Raw genomic sequence first — 19,078 nt, forward strand, 5'->3', positions numbered from 1 at the left:
AAGACCATAGTACTGGTCAATAATGCTAAACCCTCTTTGTTTGGTCAGTACAAGTGTTAAAACTGGGATATCTATTAAATTAACAAAATAACACGATTAAAATGTATTTTCTCAACAAATCTGCAATTTAGTCGATAACTCAGGATACAGCCTGTTAATCGTACATTCCATCTAAAGTATAACTAGCATCATGGTCTTACTGACTTGGCCAATTTGCCCACCTACACGAAAACAAAACACTCTAATATATAGATGCTTATATTTATAAAATATGGATTGTTCGCATACCTTTCGAAAAGAATATAATAAAGCACGAGAATTTTGATTGTCAAATAAAAGTATGAAGTGAAACAGATAAACCTATATATATATAAATATATATATATATGGAAATAAAAGCATCAGTATTGTTCGTCTTAAAAGTTAACATAAATGTTGTTATGATTACAATAAATTTGTAAAGAAAAATGCAAATAAAGATAGTATGATAGATACATGATCATACCTATTTTTTCATATTATAACATACATTGACTTGACGTTTATCGTTCAGAAAACACATTATTATTATTAATAGTTAATTCAAACAAAGTCGAATCATTGTAAAACAACAAATCGTAACAGACTGAGGTCACAAATAATTTATACCTACCTACCTACCTATCAATAAACGATATTAATTTCGATAATAACATTAATTATTAATACTAATGATAATTTTGATAGATGACAATAATGATTAAAAATATACTCATATGGATTCTTTTTCACTCGGATAATGGAAAAGAAATAAAAACGACAGCATTGATAAAATCAAAATATTTAGTACAAAACAAAAACAGTAGCAACGACAAGAACGAAGAGGAAACTCGAGAACTAGAAAAAAACAGTAGTAGCAGCAGCAGCGAAAACAACAGCAACAATGAAGATAGAGAAAATTATCCAGTGATGTAAATGCAAATGAGGATCATCAAAGAAACCTGATTTCATAACATTAAAGGAATTATTCTGAAGAAATGCACGAATACCGTAAATAGTGAACTGATACTATAATTGATTTGGCTTAGCAATAGTGAAGAAATATAATCCCATTAGGGAACAAAATAAACCTATTATTTCACCAGTTCAAGGACATATTTTTTAGGAAATTAGAAAAGACCTTTCTTTTTCTTTTCAGTTTTTACACGTTCTTTAATTACCTCATTCATAACTCGTTCACCCAGGCCTAATGTTGGACCATTTGTTCCAATCTCTGCACCAATATCCCATTCACGCCAATTCTCTTCCCAATTTTGACGTTCTAATTCAAATGCACGTCGAGCAGCTTCTTGTTCTAATTCTTGGGCTTTTAATTGTTCTCTCATTTGTTCTACACGTCGCATTAAATCAGATTCTAGTTCACGAAGTTTCTGATTTTTTTCTTCAACCTATTGAAGATACATATGATAACAATGAATTTAAATGTGCATAACACTGTAGAATGAAATTAAAACTAAATATTAAGAGTGAGGATTAATAAAAAAAGTTAGGCTGTATTGTTAAAACCATTATTGTAATATCCAGCAAAACGTTAATAACTACCTTTAACTATCAATAAAAAAATGAAAACAAAGAACATACAAAGAAGGGTTTCTGAATGGTTCGCAACATTAGCAAATAAATGTATAAATACAGAGAATTCAATAAATCTATAGTTTTTAAACCATAAGTAGAAAGATTATTTTAGCACAGAAGCGTTAGCGTGCAGTATAGAATAGTGAGCAATAACCATACTTACCATATAAAGCGCTCACCTGTGTTGCATGAATATTAAAATCTGTTTAATATACAAAACGTTTTTACGCGTAATCATCCTAAAGAAATCAGTTATAGAATATAGATAAAAAAACATTCACGTAACAGAAGTTGGAATTGAATGATACGAGAAATGGGATGATTTGATTGACGGAAATTGGGATAAAGGAAACCTTTGCTTGACCCTGATCATAATAATGTAACAGCAGTGCTATTGAAATCTGTTTCACTTTAAATTTCTCGTTAACCAATATGAAAATGTAAAAAAAAATTACTTATATTTAAAGTGAGTTACGTTCATCCAGTTTTATACTTAGAACTTTAAAACACTTTTCGTGCATTTTAGGACAGCATCAGAGCAACACTCCAAGTATGCGGAGCATTTTCTTCTTCGTGACCAGAGTACAGCAGCATCTCTCTTGAATCTAACTTTTTCTGCTCAGTATGGGTCTAATTGTTTTCTCTGATTCCGAGCACCGCCAAGTCCTATCACCTCATTTTCGTAGCTATCTAATTGGTCCTCCCGGTCTCCCATATTACCCGGATATTCCATGTACCTATATTAATTGTTACTCTGTTTTTAAAAGGAGTATCGGCCTTGTGACTTCTGAAGAATTTCGACTTTCACCATGAGGCGTCATAATTCTTCTGAATGAAGAACCTTGAAAACGGAGGGCAGAGTTCAAATTGTTTAGTTTGCTTAATCTGGTAAGTGTTTTTAGCAAGGTTTCTTTTTACGAGGTTGGGTAGCTGACCTTATGCCCAACCCTCCATCTTTACCTGGGTTTGGGACTGGTAGTAACCCTAGCAGAGTTACAGGCGGAGTTAGTAAATGATTATCATAATATTTTACATGTAACGTGATTTCAAATTATAAATATCGAAATGATTTTATCTGTATTTTATTTTACATGATTGTTTAAGTTAATAATTTCGGTGTTCTAAAACTTATAAATTAAAAACAATGTTAAAAGTTGCAATATCTAGGTTGATGTTAGACTCAAAATTTTATTCAAAGGTAAATGTTCCGTTATTGTTAATATTCATTATAAATATTTTAACAATAAGGTCATTATTTGCTTTGTCACTTTCACTAACAATATGTGCTGTAGCATGTTTCTGATTAGGGTTTTTATTCATTAAGCGAACAATAATTAAAACAGTACGAATGGGTTTGAAAATGAACTCTTTTTAAACTCTTATGGACTTTATATTCAAGACCACATTACACTAGTAGTAATTTTAGAAGACTGCTTTCATTACAAACTGAAATCATCTGGGAAACTGGGACTAGTGAATATATATTCGCTAACTCAACGAAATGTTATCTGTTTTAAAGGTTATACATCATACACATAGAGAAAGAACAAAGATTCTAGCAGAATAACATGAATTCGTTTTATTTCGTTGGTTCTCGTCAGCTGCTTACAACCTGTGATATTCAAAATAATAGTTACATAATGGGTTTTAATTACTTATATGAAAAAGTTTGGTTGGAAGTCATATTGAAGAAACATTAGTATAGTATAGCAAGGGTGTAAATAAATTTAATAGACTGAATATTGTAAATATATACCTTATATGAAAGAACATTCTGCAACATTGATTGTGATAACAGTTCAAATAGGCAGAAATAAGTGATTGCATAATGAGTAGACGTTGATAGTAATAAAATGAGTGAAGCTCAGTTGATAAAATAAGATTACTACTTTGGAAGATAGTTGAAATAAAACAATAATGTAATAAGAGCAAGAAAGAGTTAGAAAAAAGAGTTAGTTGCAGCGAGATAATATTTGTCACCAAGGCAAGGAAAGATTAATAACCATCTCCTTTTGAACACATAAGTCAGATTTTTGACGTCTGATAGCAACGGTTTCAGAAAATTGGAGTCTGGCTGTTAACTAATCACCTTGAAAGATTGCAAGGTATCGACTTGATGTCCTGTATCAAGGAGATGTTTGGTAATTGCACTGTTTAGAGTCTTTCTTTCTCTTGTTCTGAGACTTTTAGGAACATATTCAAGAAATCTAAGATATGCCCTCATTTCTGTTCGGCTAATGTAGCTGCTTTGGCAGGTACACGTAAATTTATAAACACAGTTGGCGGTAACATGCAAGGGGTGCTTGTCAACCTTGGGTTGAGTTATTGAACATATTGTTTTATACAGAATTAAAAGTTTGGCTGCCGTTTAAGTTCTGGTAATGCAGTGTTCAGTCTTCTGCTGATTGTGTTTGCGACATCATCACCTTTGAAGTTGAGATTTATAGATATTGGTTTTTCATTGACCGTAATTACTTCCGTCTTGTTTTCCTCAGGTTTTTATATTTGTCAATAAATTTTTGTGGGTGGCTGTTGTCTCTTAGGCATTTTTCAACGTTTATCAATTCTTTTTCCAGTTTGTCGGTGATACATATCCTTTTAACCAATACCTTCTTGTAACTGATTGGACAAAAACTACTGAAATCCAGGTAAAGGCCATTCAAAGTACTTTTTCGATAAACTGACCGTTGAACTGTTCCGTCTCCCTCACGTTTTATGGCAACATCAAGAAAGTGGAACATTTCATTCTGTTCGTGTTCCATAGTAAATTGTATGTTAGGATGAGCATTATAGAAGAGTTTTAGCAGGTGCATTGCATTTTGTTTATTGTTACAGATAATAAACATGTCATCAACATATCTGAAATATTCCGTCGTTCCTTTAATCGCCTATTTAAATACCGTGTTTTCAAAATACCCCATAAAAATATCTGCCATACTTGGACCTAATGGACTTCCCATTGCTACGCCACCGATTTGACGATATGTGATGTTATTAAACTGGAATTGAATGTCTGTTGTGCATTTTAGTAGTAGTTTTTTTAATTCTGGGGCTCGTAAAGGTAGGAGATCATATTTCTGACAAATTATATCAATAGTTCTAAAAAAAAGTACCTTGATGAGCAAGGATGTTACATAAAAAGAAACCATGAACTTATCGGCGACATTCGTACGATTTAGTCTATCAGCAAACTGGAATGAATCTCTTAACGTATATGTTGCTAATTTTTGATGGAAAGGCTCTAGTTTTTCTGTCAGACAGCGTGCAACTTTGTGATACGGTGAGTTGATCATTCATAGGATAGGTCTAAAGGGAATTTCATCTTTGTGAACTTTTGGTAAACTATACATATGAGGTAGATGTGAGCCACGTGGTCTTAGATTATTGTAAGTAGAGTTGGTAATCATTTTTCTCTAAGAATTTTTCCAAGCATGTCTGTTATCAGTTTTTCTGTTAAATCAATTAAATCCTTGTTGAATTTATCTACACCTACCAACATGGCCCAGTCCCATTGTCAGTGACTTCATGGATTTGTGCCACGTTCTGGTCTGATCGCCCCTACCTTTCTTCCGACTTAATCCTACACCATAAAACATTGCATGTAGCGGCAATCGGTGGCTGGATATATGTAACGAATGTCCCAGCCATCTCAACTGGTGAAGTTTCAATAATTTGTCGATAGATTATCCATCCTTACCTAGTACCCGTTTCCTAAAAACTGCATTACTTAATTGATGGTTCCAGGATATACGAGCAATGCTTCGAAAACACCTGTGATCAAATACTAGTAGCCTACGAATATCTTCTGCTCTTATCGGCCATGTTTCACTGCCGTAAAGTAGGACGGAACGAACTGCTGCACAGTAAACCCGTCCTTTGGTTGCTAGACGGATATCTCGCCTACGCCATAAATGACGCAAGTTGGAGAAAGCTAAACGAGCCTTCTTTAGCCGTGCTGAGATTTCGTCACACACCAGACCAAATGGGCTGATGAGGCTCCCAAGATAAGTGAAGCGGTTGGCACGCTCAACTACTTCACCCCCTATCAGTAGTTCAAGTGCCGATGCAACCCAATCCTGAAGTAACATCTTACATTTCGAGGAGGAGAATCGCATCCAGAACATGCCTGCATAGTTGCTTATGGTGATCAGAAGACTGCATTTTGTCAGCATCTTCAGCAAATAGAACTATGTCATCGGCGTATTCTAAGTCAACAAGTAAGTCTCCCGGTAAAATTTCAACTCCTGGAAATTTAAATGAGAGAAGTGTTATCTTTAAAAGCATGTCAACGACAAAGTTAAATAAGAATGGAGAGAATGGACAACCCTGACGAACACCACTTGAGGTAATCAATTCTGATGACAGTTCGCCATAGGCTCTAATTCGACCAGTTGTCTTCGAGTAGAGAGACTTTATAAGGTTAATGTACTTCTTTGGTTTTCCTTCAGTGGTAAACACTGCCACAGATCCTCACGATCAACGAAGTCGAATGCCGCCTTAAGGTTGAGAAATACTACGATTGTGGGATGTCTGAATGTGTGTTTATGTTCTAGGACCTGATGTAGGGTGAATATCTGGTCTATACAACCACGTCCAGGTCGAAAACCAGCCTGGCTTTCTCTATTCTGCTCTTCATAAGCTTTGGTTAGGCGTCGAAGTATTATTGAAGCTAATATTTTAGACACTATATTAGTCAGACTGATTCCTGTGTGATTGTCACAAGAAGACTTTTATCCTTCCATATAGGCTGGCACAATCAGTGATTGGGTCCAGTCAGATGGAATTACGTGTAGTTCCCAGATTCTACCTAAGACCTCAGTCAATCTCGCTGCTAGTACTGAATCGCCATCCTTAAAAATCTCAGGAGTAAACCTGTCAGGGCCTGCTGCTCTCCCTCGATTCAGATTTCCTATAGCTTTTTCAACCTCGTAAAGAGTCGGAGGACTTACATCAACTTGCCATTCAGGACGACTGGGGATCGTGGGTAACTGAAGTGTGGCTGAAGGCCAGTCGAACTGATCCCTAAAGTGTTCTGCCCATCGATCCAATCTCCTGGATTGAGAATGAATGATATGTCCATCTTTATCTGAGATAGTTTCGCTGATACTTGGGTTCCTAATACCGGTTTCTTTAACAAGTCTGAACAGTTTTCTGCTGTTGCCTATTTCCGCTGCCTTTTCCGTCTCTCTCGCATTCACTAACCACCACTGTTCGCGATCACTGCTTTGTGTTAGTCAACTGTATGATTTATGTATCTCTTTGCACTAATCGGGATCGGAATCGCGAATAAATCTAGTAGCGTTCCAGTTGATTCATCTTCTTTCTCTCGAACATGTTAACCAATCAGGTGGTAGAACAGTTATTCTCTCTCTACCAAAGGCAGTTAGTCTCACTTCGAACTGACGCAATTCTAGTTTGTAGGTTGAACGAGTCAGTATATTGTGTCAGCGTCTTAATCCAGATTGAGAGAAGTCATCTTCTGTATATTATTGGTTAGACAGACCAAGGACGTAACACCACCAATAATGGCAACGAAGACGATACAGATCAGCTTTACGAGAGGCTGCAATTGGTCATAGCGAAGTGACCAGGAAAGCACTTGACCATCCTGATGGGAGACCTAATCGCCTAAGTTGGAACGGACAACACCGGGTATGAAAATATCATGGGACGATATGGACTGAATGGGAAAAAGAAACGAGAATGGTGGCCGGTTTGCAAATCTATGTGCATTCAACAAAATGGTTATAGGTGTCAAAATATTCCTCCACAAACCCATACACAAAGCTACATGGCTCCTACCGGGTCACACCATGGAAAACCAGGTCGATCATACTTGTATCACTAAAGAATTCAGAAGGTCTATGGAAGACGTGAGAACCAGGCGAGGAGCAGACATCGCTTTAGATCACCACCTGGTGGTTGTTAAGATGAAACCGAGGCTGAAGAAGCACAGGACGACTGGAAAAACAGCATTATAAAGGTTTAATGCAGCCTTCCTTAGAGATACTGACAAACTCAATGGATTCAAGATAACCCTCGACATCAGGTTCCAAGCCTCACAAGTTTGACTTAACGAAGAGGAAACTACCATACAGAAAAACTGGAAACGGATCAAAGAAGCAGTAACTTTTAAGTGACAGGAGATACTGGGCCGCAAGAATCACTATGATTAAGAATGGATCTCTGTAGAGACCTTGGGCAGTATTCAAGAAAGGAAGAACAAGAAGACAACAATTAACAACGACCGAACACGAACAGAGAAAGTTAAGGCACATACTGAATACACTGAAGCAAACAAGCTAGTGGAGAGGAGCATTAAAGTTGGCAAGTGGAAATACGTAGAAGACCTAGCGATAACAGAGGAGAAAGGTGTAAGAGAATGAAATATAAAACCACGAAAATGATACAACGAAGAACCTAGCAAGGAAATATAATAAACCAAATCCACCAGTCAAGGACAAAGAAGGTAAACCAATCGCCGAGATTCCTGAATTCAGGAACAGATGGGTAGAACACTATGAGAAACTCTTCAGTAGGCCAGCTCCATTGAATCCACCGGACATCGAAGCAGCACACACACCTTCCTAAAGATGTCACTCCACTAACTATCGAATAAATCAGGGTGGCCATCAGACAAATCAAGAGTGGGAAAGCAGCAAAACCTGACAATATACCGACTGAAACACTGAATGCAGGCATGGAAGTAACTGCCAATATGCTACAAGTTCCATTCAGGAAGATTTGAGAGGAGGATCAAGTGCCGACAGACGGGAAAGAAAGATACCTAATCAAGATACCAAGGAAAGGAGATCGCAGTAAGTGTGAGAACTACAGAGACATCATACTACTATCGGTACCAGTAAACGTTTACAACAGTGTGGTGCTGAACCGGATGAAAGATTCAGTAGACATTCAACTTCCAGATCAATAGGTCGGATTTCGTAAGGATCGGTCGTGCACAGACCGAATCGCGACACTACGGATCATCGTTAAACAATTGACTGAATGGAACTCGTCACTATTCATCAACTTCCTTGATTATGAGATAGCATTTGACAGTATGGATAGGAGAACATTATGGAAACTTCCTCGACACTATGGAGTACCTGAGAAAATCGTCGGCATCATACGAAATTCATACAACGGCCTATATTGCAAAAAGGTACATGGAGGACAGCTCACGGACGCATTCCAAGTGAGGACCGGAGTCAGACAAGACTGACTAATCCCCTCCCCATTCTTCTAGTGGTTGACTGGATAATGAAAACTTCCACATATGAGAGGGAAGTACGGAATACAATGGATAGGTTATATGCAACTAGACGATTTGGATTACGCACATGACCTAGCCCTCCTATCCCATATACGGCAATAAATGCAGATGAAGACAACTAGTACTTCAAATAATGCAACTGATTTCTCCATATCTAATGTGTTGATTTGCATTACATTACATTAAAAAAACCTGGATAACCTAAAAAAATATGAGGGCTTTAACACTCAACTACTAAGTAGCAAGATATGTTATGCTTCTTAACATTCCTATGCAATGCATCGGGTACGACTGGCATGAAGAAACCTTCCAAGTAAAATTCAATATGAAGTATAGTAGAATAACAATATGTTGGTTTGGTCCTATAAAGTACCATTAAGAACAAGTCGGATTTTTCTTATTATTAATAATGGCTGAACTGAATGGCATGTTATTTCTGCTTATTTTAAGGACACAGTAAAAAACAACCTGAGCCAGCTTATGGAGTTGAAAGTGGTCTACATCACTTAGTAACCAGTATTCAAATAAACTCCGAAAAAACTGCGTAACCGGAATAAAATAACTAACCAGCCGGAAAATGTCGCAAAATAGTCCACAACTCCATAGACTTTTGAGTTTGCCTTTTAATGGATAGATCAATTTCAAACTCAGTCTCAATTTGTGAGATGCTCCGAAAGACAGGCAAAACCTGACTGGAAGTTATTAATTTATAAAACCTCATAACAGAATTATGCCTATCCAAATATTTTATGGTTTATCAATAGATTCCTGACTCTAGTGAATTGCTTTAAGATACATCATTTTAAAAAAACGGAAATTTTAAACACTCGCCAAGTTAATATACTAAGCTTAGTAACACAAACGAAAAGATAACCTAACTGAAAAATGAATGTGACAAAAAATTTACAATTCTGAAAACTAACCCCGACAACAAAGCTCTTCAGGCTTATATTTAACCAGACAAATTTGTGCAGTGATATTAATCATTCAAATCTAGAATAGTGAATGATGTATCATCTGAAACAGCTCGACACCAATTTGTCGCTAACCTCACAAATAACTTATAAGTTTGTGGGAGTAACAGGACACTTTAAGTGCATCTATAGATTAATATGAATAATCAAGTCTAGAACGCCCCAGAACGCCCTAGTACGGTCGAGTGTGAAAAGATTGAGCTTTACCTCTTGAAATGTTCTTACATGGCCACGCGTACACAGCTACTGTCAGGGAAGTCCTAATCACTGCCTTCTTGCGATATTACTGTTGTTTACGAAATTGAGGATGAGAAGCGAGTTTTCGGAGCTTTAACCGGGTTGGTGGATATGGAGGATCCACCTAGGGTAGATAGAAAACCCTGATTCCAAACCAATGGTGCACATGAGCTCCAGTATCCTGAGGGAACAAATGGCGTCATCCGCTACCATGGGCCTGGATCTAACGTTGCTCCACTGTCTTATGGACTAGACCTTCAGGTCAAATGCTCGGGGTGTGTCCGCCGAAGAAAACTACCTGCTTCGGTTTGGGCACTCAGGCAGTATCACAGCCATCATATAAATCAATGGTAACTACTTCTGGCCTCATTGATATTGTATGGAGCATATGTATTTAGTGCTCCCCTGTACCAATGCTTATGTGTTCAAATAAATAAACCAATACAGTGAGTACTTTACTAATCATTGATAATTATACTTTGTTCTGCCATCTTATATATAAAATCAGTATTGAAGATACCGTGAATATTATCATAGATCAACTATGAATATAGAAATCTATTTGTATATGTTTGATAACATTTCACACTAATATTGGAGCAAAGTACTTATCTGAAATTATTTTAACTGAGGTATAAGATAGTAAAATCGATCGTGTTTAAATTTGACTTACTTTCTGGTCGAATACAGCTTCCATTTCTGCTTCCATTTTACGCATTTTGGCTTCATGTTCTTTTTTCTCAGCTTCCATAAGGGCCATTGGATCTTTACCATCACGTGTTTGGAAGTGGCTCTCCAAAGCAATGCCTGAAAGTTTGGCATTGCGATAATTTTCATAATGAACATTATGAGTCACATCACGTAATTCCTAACGACAAAATAAACAAACAATACTGACTGCTTAACAGCGAACATTGAAACTGTGAATGATATGTTGGGATAATAATTGTATTACAAACTATATGCAACAAGATCACAAATACTATTATTAAGAATTCTACGGTTTTTGTTAAGTTCAGTAAATTCTTCAGTCAACATTTGATTCTTCCCACAGGACTATCGGTAGTTAAACAATAAAAAGGAGGAATTTAGTTATGGTCATTATTTACCGTAGTCAGTGCTCGGAATGTATTCTCCATGGTAATGAGAAGAAAAACTTTGACTTTTATGGTTTTATAATTAATAATGATTGTCTTAAAATACAGAGGTTAAAAAAAACGTATTACGGAGAGAAAATGTTCATTTGGATATGGTCGCCACACATTGGCACCATTGACAAATGGAACTAAAGTTAGTTCTTAATCAGTCAGTGAGAAATGAGAAAAGAGAAATTCCAGCAAAATTAGCTACGCAAAAGTATTGTATTCAAGCAAATATTACTTACGTGCTACAAGAATCAACGCATCAAATTACAAAGATTTATATCATTATATTATATGACAGAATATTAGAACACTAGGCGATATGGTTTAGGACAGTAGCTAAAAGACTAACTACACTGAAGTTACTCTTTTTGATAGAACTCAAAAAGTACTTACTGGATACTAAAATTTGGGTTTTAGAAAAGCATAAAAGTTTTCTAGCGTTACTTCACTTTTGATTGTAGTTAAAATAAAGTCAAACTATGTTGTCAATCACTTTCAAACCTAAAATCTTTTAAACAAAGTATTGATTTCCACTAACATGTAGAAATCAATTTGCAGACAACTTTGAAGTAAAATGTCTACCGAATGGAAAAGATAATCATTGCAACAAACAACATAAAATTATTCAACCGTTCATAATTAAATTTCACGTGCTTACATTAGGACATATAAATAATTCGAAAAGCCTAATCATAAAATAAACATAGAGAAATATAAAATTTTTAATGTCAGGCGGTTTTCTTTAGAAAATAGATGCGTACTTGAAATAACTAAAGAACGATTTAGGTCTGTCATTGTTAATAAACAAAATTCCATGAAATAGTCAATAAATATCAATCAGAAAAAAAATTCTATGATTGGTGTGATCCATTGTATTTAACAAATCTACTCTTTGACTAGAATGAAAATGATATTTCTAAAGTGATAACGGTGAGGTAATTCTGTGTGGGAATATCAATTTAGTAGTAAATAAATAAATTTATTTATTTATTTGAACACATAAATATTGGTACAAAGGGGCACCAGATACATATGCGCCGCAAAAATCTCATTTGATTTGTGTGAGGGCTAAGATACTGCCCAGGTGCCCAGATTAAAGCAGGTGGTTTTCTTAGGAGGCCACACCACGAGCCTTTGACCTAAAGATCTGATCCACAAGGCAGTGGAGCATCGTGAGGAGATGCAGTCCCATGGTAGCCGGTGACCAACGATTGGTTCATACACCATTTGCTCCTTCAAGATACTGGAGCCCATGTGCACCATTGGTTTGGAATCAGGGTTTTCCAACTCCCCTAGGTGGACTTTCCGTGTCCACCAACCCGGTTAAAGCGCCGGACATTCGCTCTTCGTCCTCTCACTTTCGTAAACAACACCCCCGCCACGAGAAGGCAGTGAGTAGGACTTCCCTGGCAGAGGCTATATACGAGTGGTCATGCGAGAGCATTTTGAGAGGGAGAGCTGACTCTCCCCACTCTCGGCCGTACCAGGGCATTTGGGGACAATGTGTATTCTGAAAGTAGGTTGTATCATTTATGACGGATTGATAGATATGTTTTTTTGTTTATTGTCTTTTGTCATTTACGGTTTATGGCTAGAACTTATACACCCAAATAAATTTTGTTTTTAGGTAGTTTTACGGTCGGATCATGACTATAAACGTATTTTGAAAGAAATAAGCGTTAGTCCTGGTATAAATAAGATTGAGTTTCATTTCCTGGAGTCTTTTCAAAAAGACATTATTTTCATTTGTCCACTCCACGTGGTACATGACAACCATGTTTTGTTTGTTTTTCTATCAAATTGATCATTCTTGCAGTGTAAAAACTTGAAATACTATTAACTATCAATAAACGAGCTACTAAATAAAACAGAATACACATTAAATCTTTGAGTATACCAAACGCCTAAGGATTTGTGAAAATCTTCTTTAAAACCCACCTGCATGTAAACACTTAACAAAAGATACCGTATGGCAGCAAAATCATTATGATCCATGTTTTCAACCTCGACGATGCCCCAAGGATAAGAACGTGCTCGAACCCGAACTCCAGCATTATTAGTAATCAGTGTATTAGCTCCGACAACAGCAAAGGGAACCCTGTCACGTAGTCGCCGTAGTTTAACTAGTTCCTCATCGTTGCTCCGATCTATTTGAAACAGAAAAGTAGGTATACTGGAAAAGGTTACATCTTTATATGCCAAAAATGATTTCATAAATTCAGGGAAGAAAATAAAAGATAGTTTCCACAAAATGAGGACTGCATCTCCTCACGATCCTCAACTGCCTTGTGGATCAGACCTTTAGGTCAAAGGCTCCGGGTGTGACCCCCTAAGTAAACAACCTGCTTCAGCTTGGGCATCTGGGCAGTATCACATCCCTCACACAAATCGAATGAGATTTTTGCGGCGCATATTTATCTGATGCTTCCTTGTACCAATAATTATGTGTTTAAATAAAATAAATAAAAATAATACATAAAAGCAAAAATGATGTGTATTAGTGGAGATAATAATAATTGGTTGTTGAGCGTGGAAAAACAGCTACAGTCTTCTGGCTATTAAATGTGTGATTTTTCTTCCTATCATTGGTTTCTACTCCGGACTTAGTGAGTGTAACTGCATGTAATTTTATTGAATAAAGTATTATCTAGTGTTAATCTGGTTCTCTATTTTCGGTCATGAATATTAGTTCTGATACAACGTGATTAGTCTTATTAATGTATTATCATAATATACGCGAGAAAGAAAAAATATTTTAAACATCCGTTATATAAAAAATTACAACTATAACAAACAGACATCCATCTCAAAAAAAAAGATAAGAAAAAACTAAGAAGAGCTTCTATAAAGAACGACTGAGTAGAAAAGATATTCCTCAACTAAAGCTGATTTTTGGAGACTGTTTTATAAAACATAGTTTCACTCACCATATCCGATGAGTCAGAAGTGTTAATATTGAGTCAAGTGCATGAGTTCAATACTGCTGAGTATGATGTGGTCTTATTTGATACACAGAATGTAACAAGAAAAGCAACGTTAATTAAATTCGGATCCGTTGCTCAACCTCAGTATTGACTTTTTTAATTTAAATCCAAAAGTAATCAAACAAAAAAGATCTCGTGTTTTAAATGTAAGATGATTTTGTTTGGGGTAGTGCTTATATGATGATGGACTTGTCTAGTCAGTCAGTCAGCTACAACGTAGGACCAGGCACACATATGCATCGGTCCAAGTTGCCATACCTCGTTAGCACAACAAGATGAACACTGGATTCATAGAAATAGTTAATTTAATGGTGGTAGTATATAAAAGATAGGTTGTATATAAGGATATAGTATAGGAAGGAAGAACGTTATGAAGCAATTTTAATCTTAAGGTTTAAGGGAAGATAAAGAGTGTATACACCTACGCTATTGTGATCGATCTGAGCCATGTCACCTAGAATCTCCAACCATTGGTCACGATAGTTACGCGGACTCCAACCAGGTAGTCTGCATCTACCAACATGGCTCAGACTAGAAGTTAGTGACTTCAAGCACTGATGTCACGTTTTGGTTTGGCCGCCGCTAACTCTCTCCCAACCATCCACTACACTAGTCAGCATAGAGCGTCGTGGTAATCAGTGTTCGGGCATACGTAACACATGGCCTAACCATCTCAGTCGATGAAGATTGATGACCTCATCAACTGATTTACCATCATTTCCTAATACCCTGGGTCGGACCTCACTATTACTTACCCAGTGATCCCAGCAGATGCGAGCAATATTTCTAAGACATCTGTGGTCAAATACTAGTAACTTACGAGTATCTTCTACTCCTAAGGGCCACGTTTCACAGCCGTAAAGTAGAACAGAGTGAACTGCTATGCAGTATACTCGTCCCTTAATTGATAGACGGATATCTCATCCTCGCCATAGGTGACGTAACTTGGCAAAAGCCAAACGAGCCTTTTGAATCCGTGCTGAGATCTCATCAGACACCAACCCATTAGGGCTGATCAGACTTCCAAGATAAGTGAAGTTGTCGACGCATTCGACTACTTCGCTCCCTATCCTTAGTTCAGGTGTTGACGCAGGCCAGTCCTGGAGTAACAATTTACACTTAGATGGGGAGAAGAGCATCCCAAACATCCTGGCATTATTACTCAGTTCTAACAGAAGACTCTGCATTTTGTCAGCGTCTTCACCAAACAGGACTATGTCATCTGCGTATTCTAAGTCGCTTAGTGGACCCCCCGGTAGGAGATCAATTCCTGAAAATTCAGTCGACGAGAGTGTTATTTCCAGTAATAGGTCTATAATGAAGTTAAACAAAAATGGGGATAGTGGACAGCCTTGACGGACACCACTTGAGGTTGTAAAATCAGATGACAGTTCGCCGAAAGCTCTCACTCGACTGATAGTATTCGAGTAAAGAGCCTTCACAAGGTTTATGTACTCCTGAGGTACACCTTTCAATGACATACGCTGCCACAGAACCTCTCGGTCTACAGAGTCAAATGCTGCTTTTAAGTCAAGAAAAACTATCATTGTCGGACGCCGACAAACATGTCTGTGTTCTAAAACCTGACGAATACTGAATATGTGGTCGATGCAGCCACGACCAGGTCTGAAGCCAGCCTGATTTTCTCGTGTTTGCAGTTCACGAGTCTTGGTTAGGTGCCCGATAATTATTGAGGCTAGTATTTTAGATGCTATGTTAGTCAGACTAATCCCTCTATGGTTATCGCAGGATGATTTGGACCCCTTCTTATATATTGGGACAATCAGTGATTGTGACCAGTCGGATGGGATTACGTCCGACTCCCAGATTTTAGTCAGAATATTAGTCAACCTATTCGCTAAAATTGGGCCACCATATTTAAAGACCTCTGGAGCCAATCCATCTGGACCAGCTGCTCTTCCTAGTTTCAGATTAGTTATAGCCTTTTGAACTTCAGGTAGGGTCGGGGGACCTACTTCAATGTTCCATTCAGGACCCCAGCCAGGGAGTCGTGAAGGACCAACAGAAGCTAGCCCTTTGCTTCCATCAGTTGTGAGGAGCCAGAAGAAACCCAGTGCTTGTAAGCGGGACGTTTCGCGAAGCCGCAAGCGGCTTTACTCGCCATTTTCATGGCGTCATGAAGATGCAACCAATGCTCATCTATACTTTTCGGTGGGAAGGTAGCTAGCCTAGAAGCTAGCTCCGCTCGATACATACTTGCAACAGAAGTTGCAGGCAAGTTTACTAACATCGATCCGTTGATGGCGGTCAATCCTTCGGCCACTGAAAAGCAAGGTAAGATTGGCGCAGACCAGGGCATGATCAGACTCCAGATAGGTACTCCAAAAGGAGCGGCAGTCTTGTACACAACCACGCCAGCGGTAGCTGATCGAGATGTGATCAATCTGAGTCCAGGCTTGAGATGCAGAAGGGGGACGCCAGGTGGCACACCGGCGATGACTGTGCCGGAAGTTAGTGCTAGCCAGAAACAGGTTGTGGTCTGTGCACAGTTGCAGCAAACGGTCCCCGTTATCTGTCCTGCGACCAACAAGTCCCCATCGGCCACCTAAATGACTCTCTTCTGTGCCTAGACGCCCGACATGTGCATTCAAGTCTCCGGCTAATACTACAATATCTGTCGAACGCGCTTTCCGGAGAAGAACTGTTAACTGGTGGTAAAACTTATCCTTGATTGCACCCGGGCTGCAATCTGTCGGGGCATAGGCGGAGATGACGAAAAGACACCGTTTCTCACGCCGGTTTCTTCTCACTTTGATGGAACTTTCTAATCTAACAGCACATAACCGACTGTTAATGGGGATCCAATCGATTAGTGCTGCCTCAGCTCTAGCGCTTAGTGCAACACCAACGCCAGCAAGACCGGACGAAGATGCCACAGAGTCCCCGGATAAGCGCACGTGAAACAAGCTTTTCGAAGCGACAGATGGAGAGCGAATTTGTAGTACTTCACTAGAGTCTTGAATACGGGTCTCGGATAGACAACAAACATCAACATTAAGACTTTCTAAAGACATAGCCAGCCCCATCTGTTGTCCGATCTGCATTAGTGTGCGAACGTTGAAGGAAGCCAGCTTGAACGGCGTACGTGGTTTCAGAAAGACTGCTTCAGTATTCGTAATCGGTGGAAGCATTCACTTTCAACCAGACAGTGACTGGAGATCGTTTAGATAAGACAGAGTTTCCACCATGGGCGAGCTACTGCATAAGTTGGAAAGGAAGGATGCACAATTTGGGAATAAAGGGAGTGAAAAAGCGACGTAGTAAATAATAATAATAATAACAATAATAATAATAATAATGGTAATGATAGTAATAATGGTAATGTAAATTGTCTTTCTTTTATTAGGAACGGGAGCAGTGTAGTTAGTGTAGTGAGTCATTTCATGTCATGTCGTATATTACGAGTATCCGATTACAGGTGTCTTCAAAGTATTCCTTGTGTATTTTGAGACCAATGAGCAAGCAATGCCGAAGTTAGGGTTAAGATGATAAATCAACTGATGTAGTAAATCTTCACAACCTGAGGTGGTTAGGACATATTTCACGTATGCCCAACCACATCCCACGTGGGGGCGATGTTGTCTGGCGCAGTAGATTGAAAGAAAGTTAGGAGCGGTCAAATGAAGTCATTGACAGTTAAACCGAGCCAAGTTTGAAGGTGTAGACCACCTGGTTAAATTCCTTGTAATTCTTGTAATCAATGGTTAGAGACGTTTAGTGACACAGCTCAGAACCATTCGCAATAGCGGTGTGGTTATTACTCATCTTCCTTAAGAATCTGGGCCCTCAAATCTTAAGATACTTTTTTCCTGCTCTTTACTTAGATATTTTACCACTACAACTGATATTTTACCACCTCTATTAATCTGAGATCTATCTTGAAGTAATTCTATCTCGCTGTGCTAATGTAGTATGGTAACTAAAGCCGATGAGTAAGTTAGATCCCACTTTGACTTTTAAATAAATGATTTTTGAGTGAAAATTCAAACGAGATGAAGTTTTGTACCCCGAAAACATCCTTCTGAAAATACTAGCCTGGGTAGTAGCTCGAGGAATTCTGAGATATTTTCATGTACAAACAAACCTAGTCAGGTACCTGTTATGTTATTCACAAAACGATCCAGTAACTGTGTGGATATAAATACTAGCAAATAGATCACTGTCTTGAGAAGATATTCCAAGAGCAAATCAACAGCTGAAAATAAAGATACTAACATAATTACCTGAGCATTCAGGTGGGTCGACAAACTCGAATACGCGTATTTTCCTGGATGCTAAGTCACTTAGTATTGTTTTCTTGAAATCACGACATTCTTCTGGAGTCAGTGTATCAGCTTTAGCGATCACGGGGATTACGTTAACCTTATCTTGTATGCGTGACAGGAATTCTATGTCCAATGGTTTCAGTGAATGTCCTGGAAAAAAAGGTGATAACCAACTCTGAAGCGTTAATCTTTGATAACAAAGTCAAACTCAATGAGATTTTATTAAAAAGACTGTAGGATCGACTTCCTAAGTTCTTTTATACGAATAAAATTACATAAACAATGAAAAACTTGACTACGTCAGTACTTCAAATAAATGCAACTGATTTCTCCATATCTAATGTGTTGATTTGCATTACATTACATTAAAAAAACCTGGATAACCTAAAAAAATATGAGGGCTTTAACACTCAACTACTAAGTAGCAAGATATGTTATGCTTCTTAACATTCCTATGCAATGCATCGGGTACGACTGGCATGAAGAAACCTTCCAAGTAAAATTCAATATGAAGTATAGTAGAATAACAATATGTTGGTTTGGTCCTATAAAGTACCATTAA

General features: G+C 37.8%; 1 protein-coding gene across 1 annotated transcript in view; it reads right to left on the minus strand.

Annotated features, from left to right (window-relative positions):
* Positions 1-243: 243 nt before the first annotated feature.
* Smp_060070 (putative septin) overlaps positions 244-19,078 on the minus strand; it is a 21,336-nt gene continuing 2,501 nt past the window's right edge. The window contains exons 5-8 of the mRNA XM_018793884.1: positions 18,475-18,666; positions 13,185-13,393; positions 10,775-10,969; positions 244-1,427 (exon numbers count right to left, since the gene is read on the minus strand). Of these exons, the coding sequence (XP_018648352.1) occupies positions 1,149-1,427; positions 10,775-10,969; positions 13,185-13,393; positions 18,475-18,666 (875 nt within the window). The 3' untranslated portion in view covers positions 244-1,148. The remainder of the gene's footprint in view (positions 1,428-10,774; positions 10,970-13,184; positions 13,394-18,474; positions 18,667-19,078) is intronic.

Source organism: Schistosoma mansoni, chromosome 1 (assembly GCF_000237925.1).
Source record: "Schistosoma mansoni strain Puerto Rico chromosome 1, complete genome".
In the NCBI taxonomy this organism is placed as follows: Eukaryota; Metazoa; Platyhelminthes; class Trematoda; order Strigeidida; family Schistosomatidae; genus Schistosoma; species Schistosoma mansoni.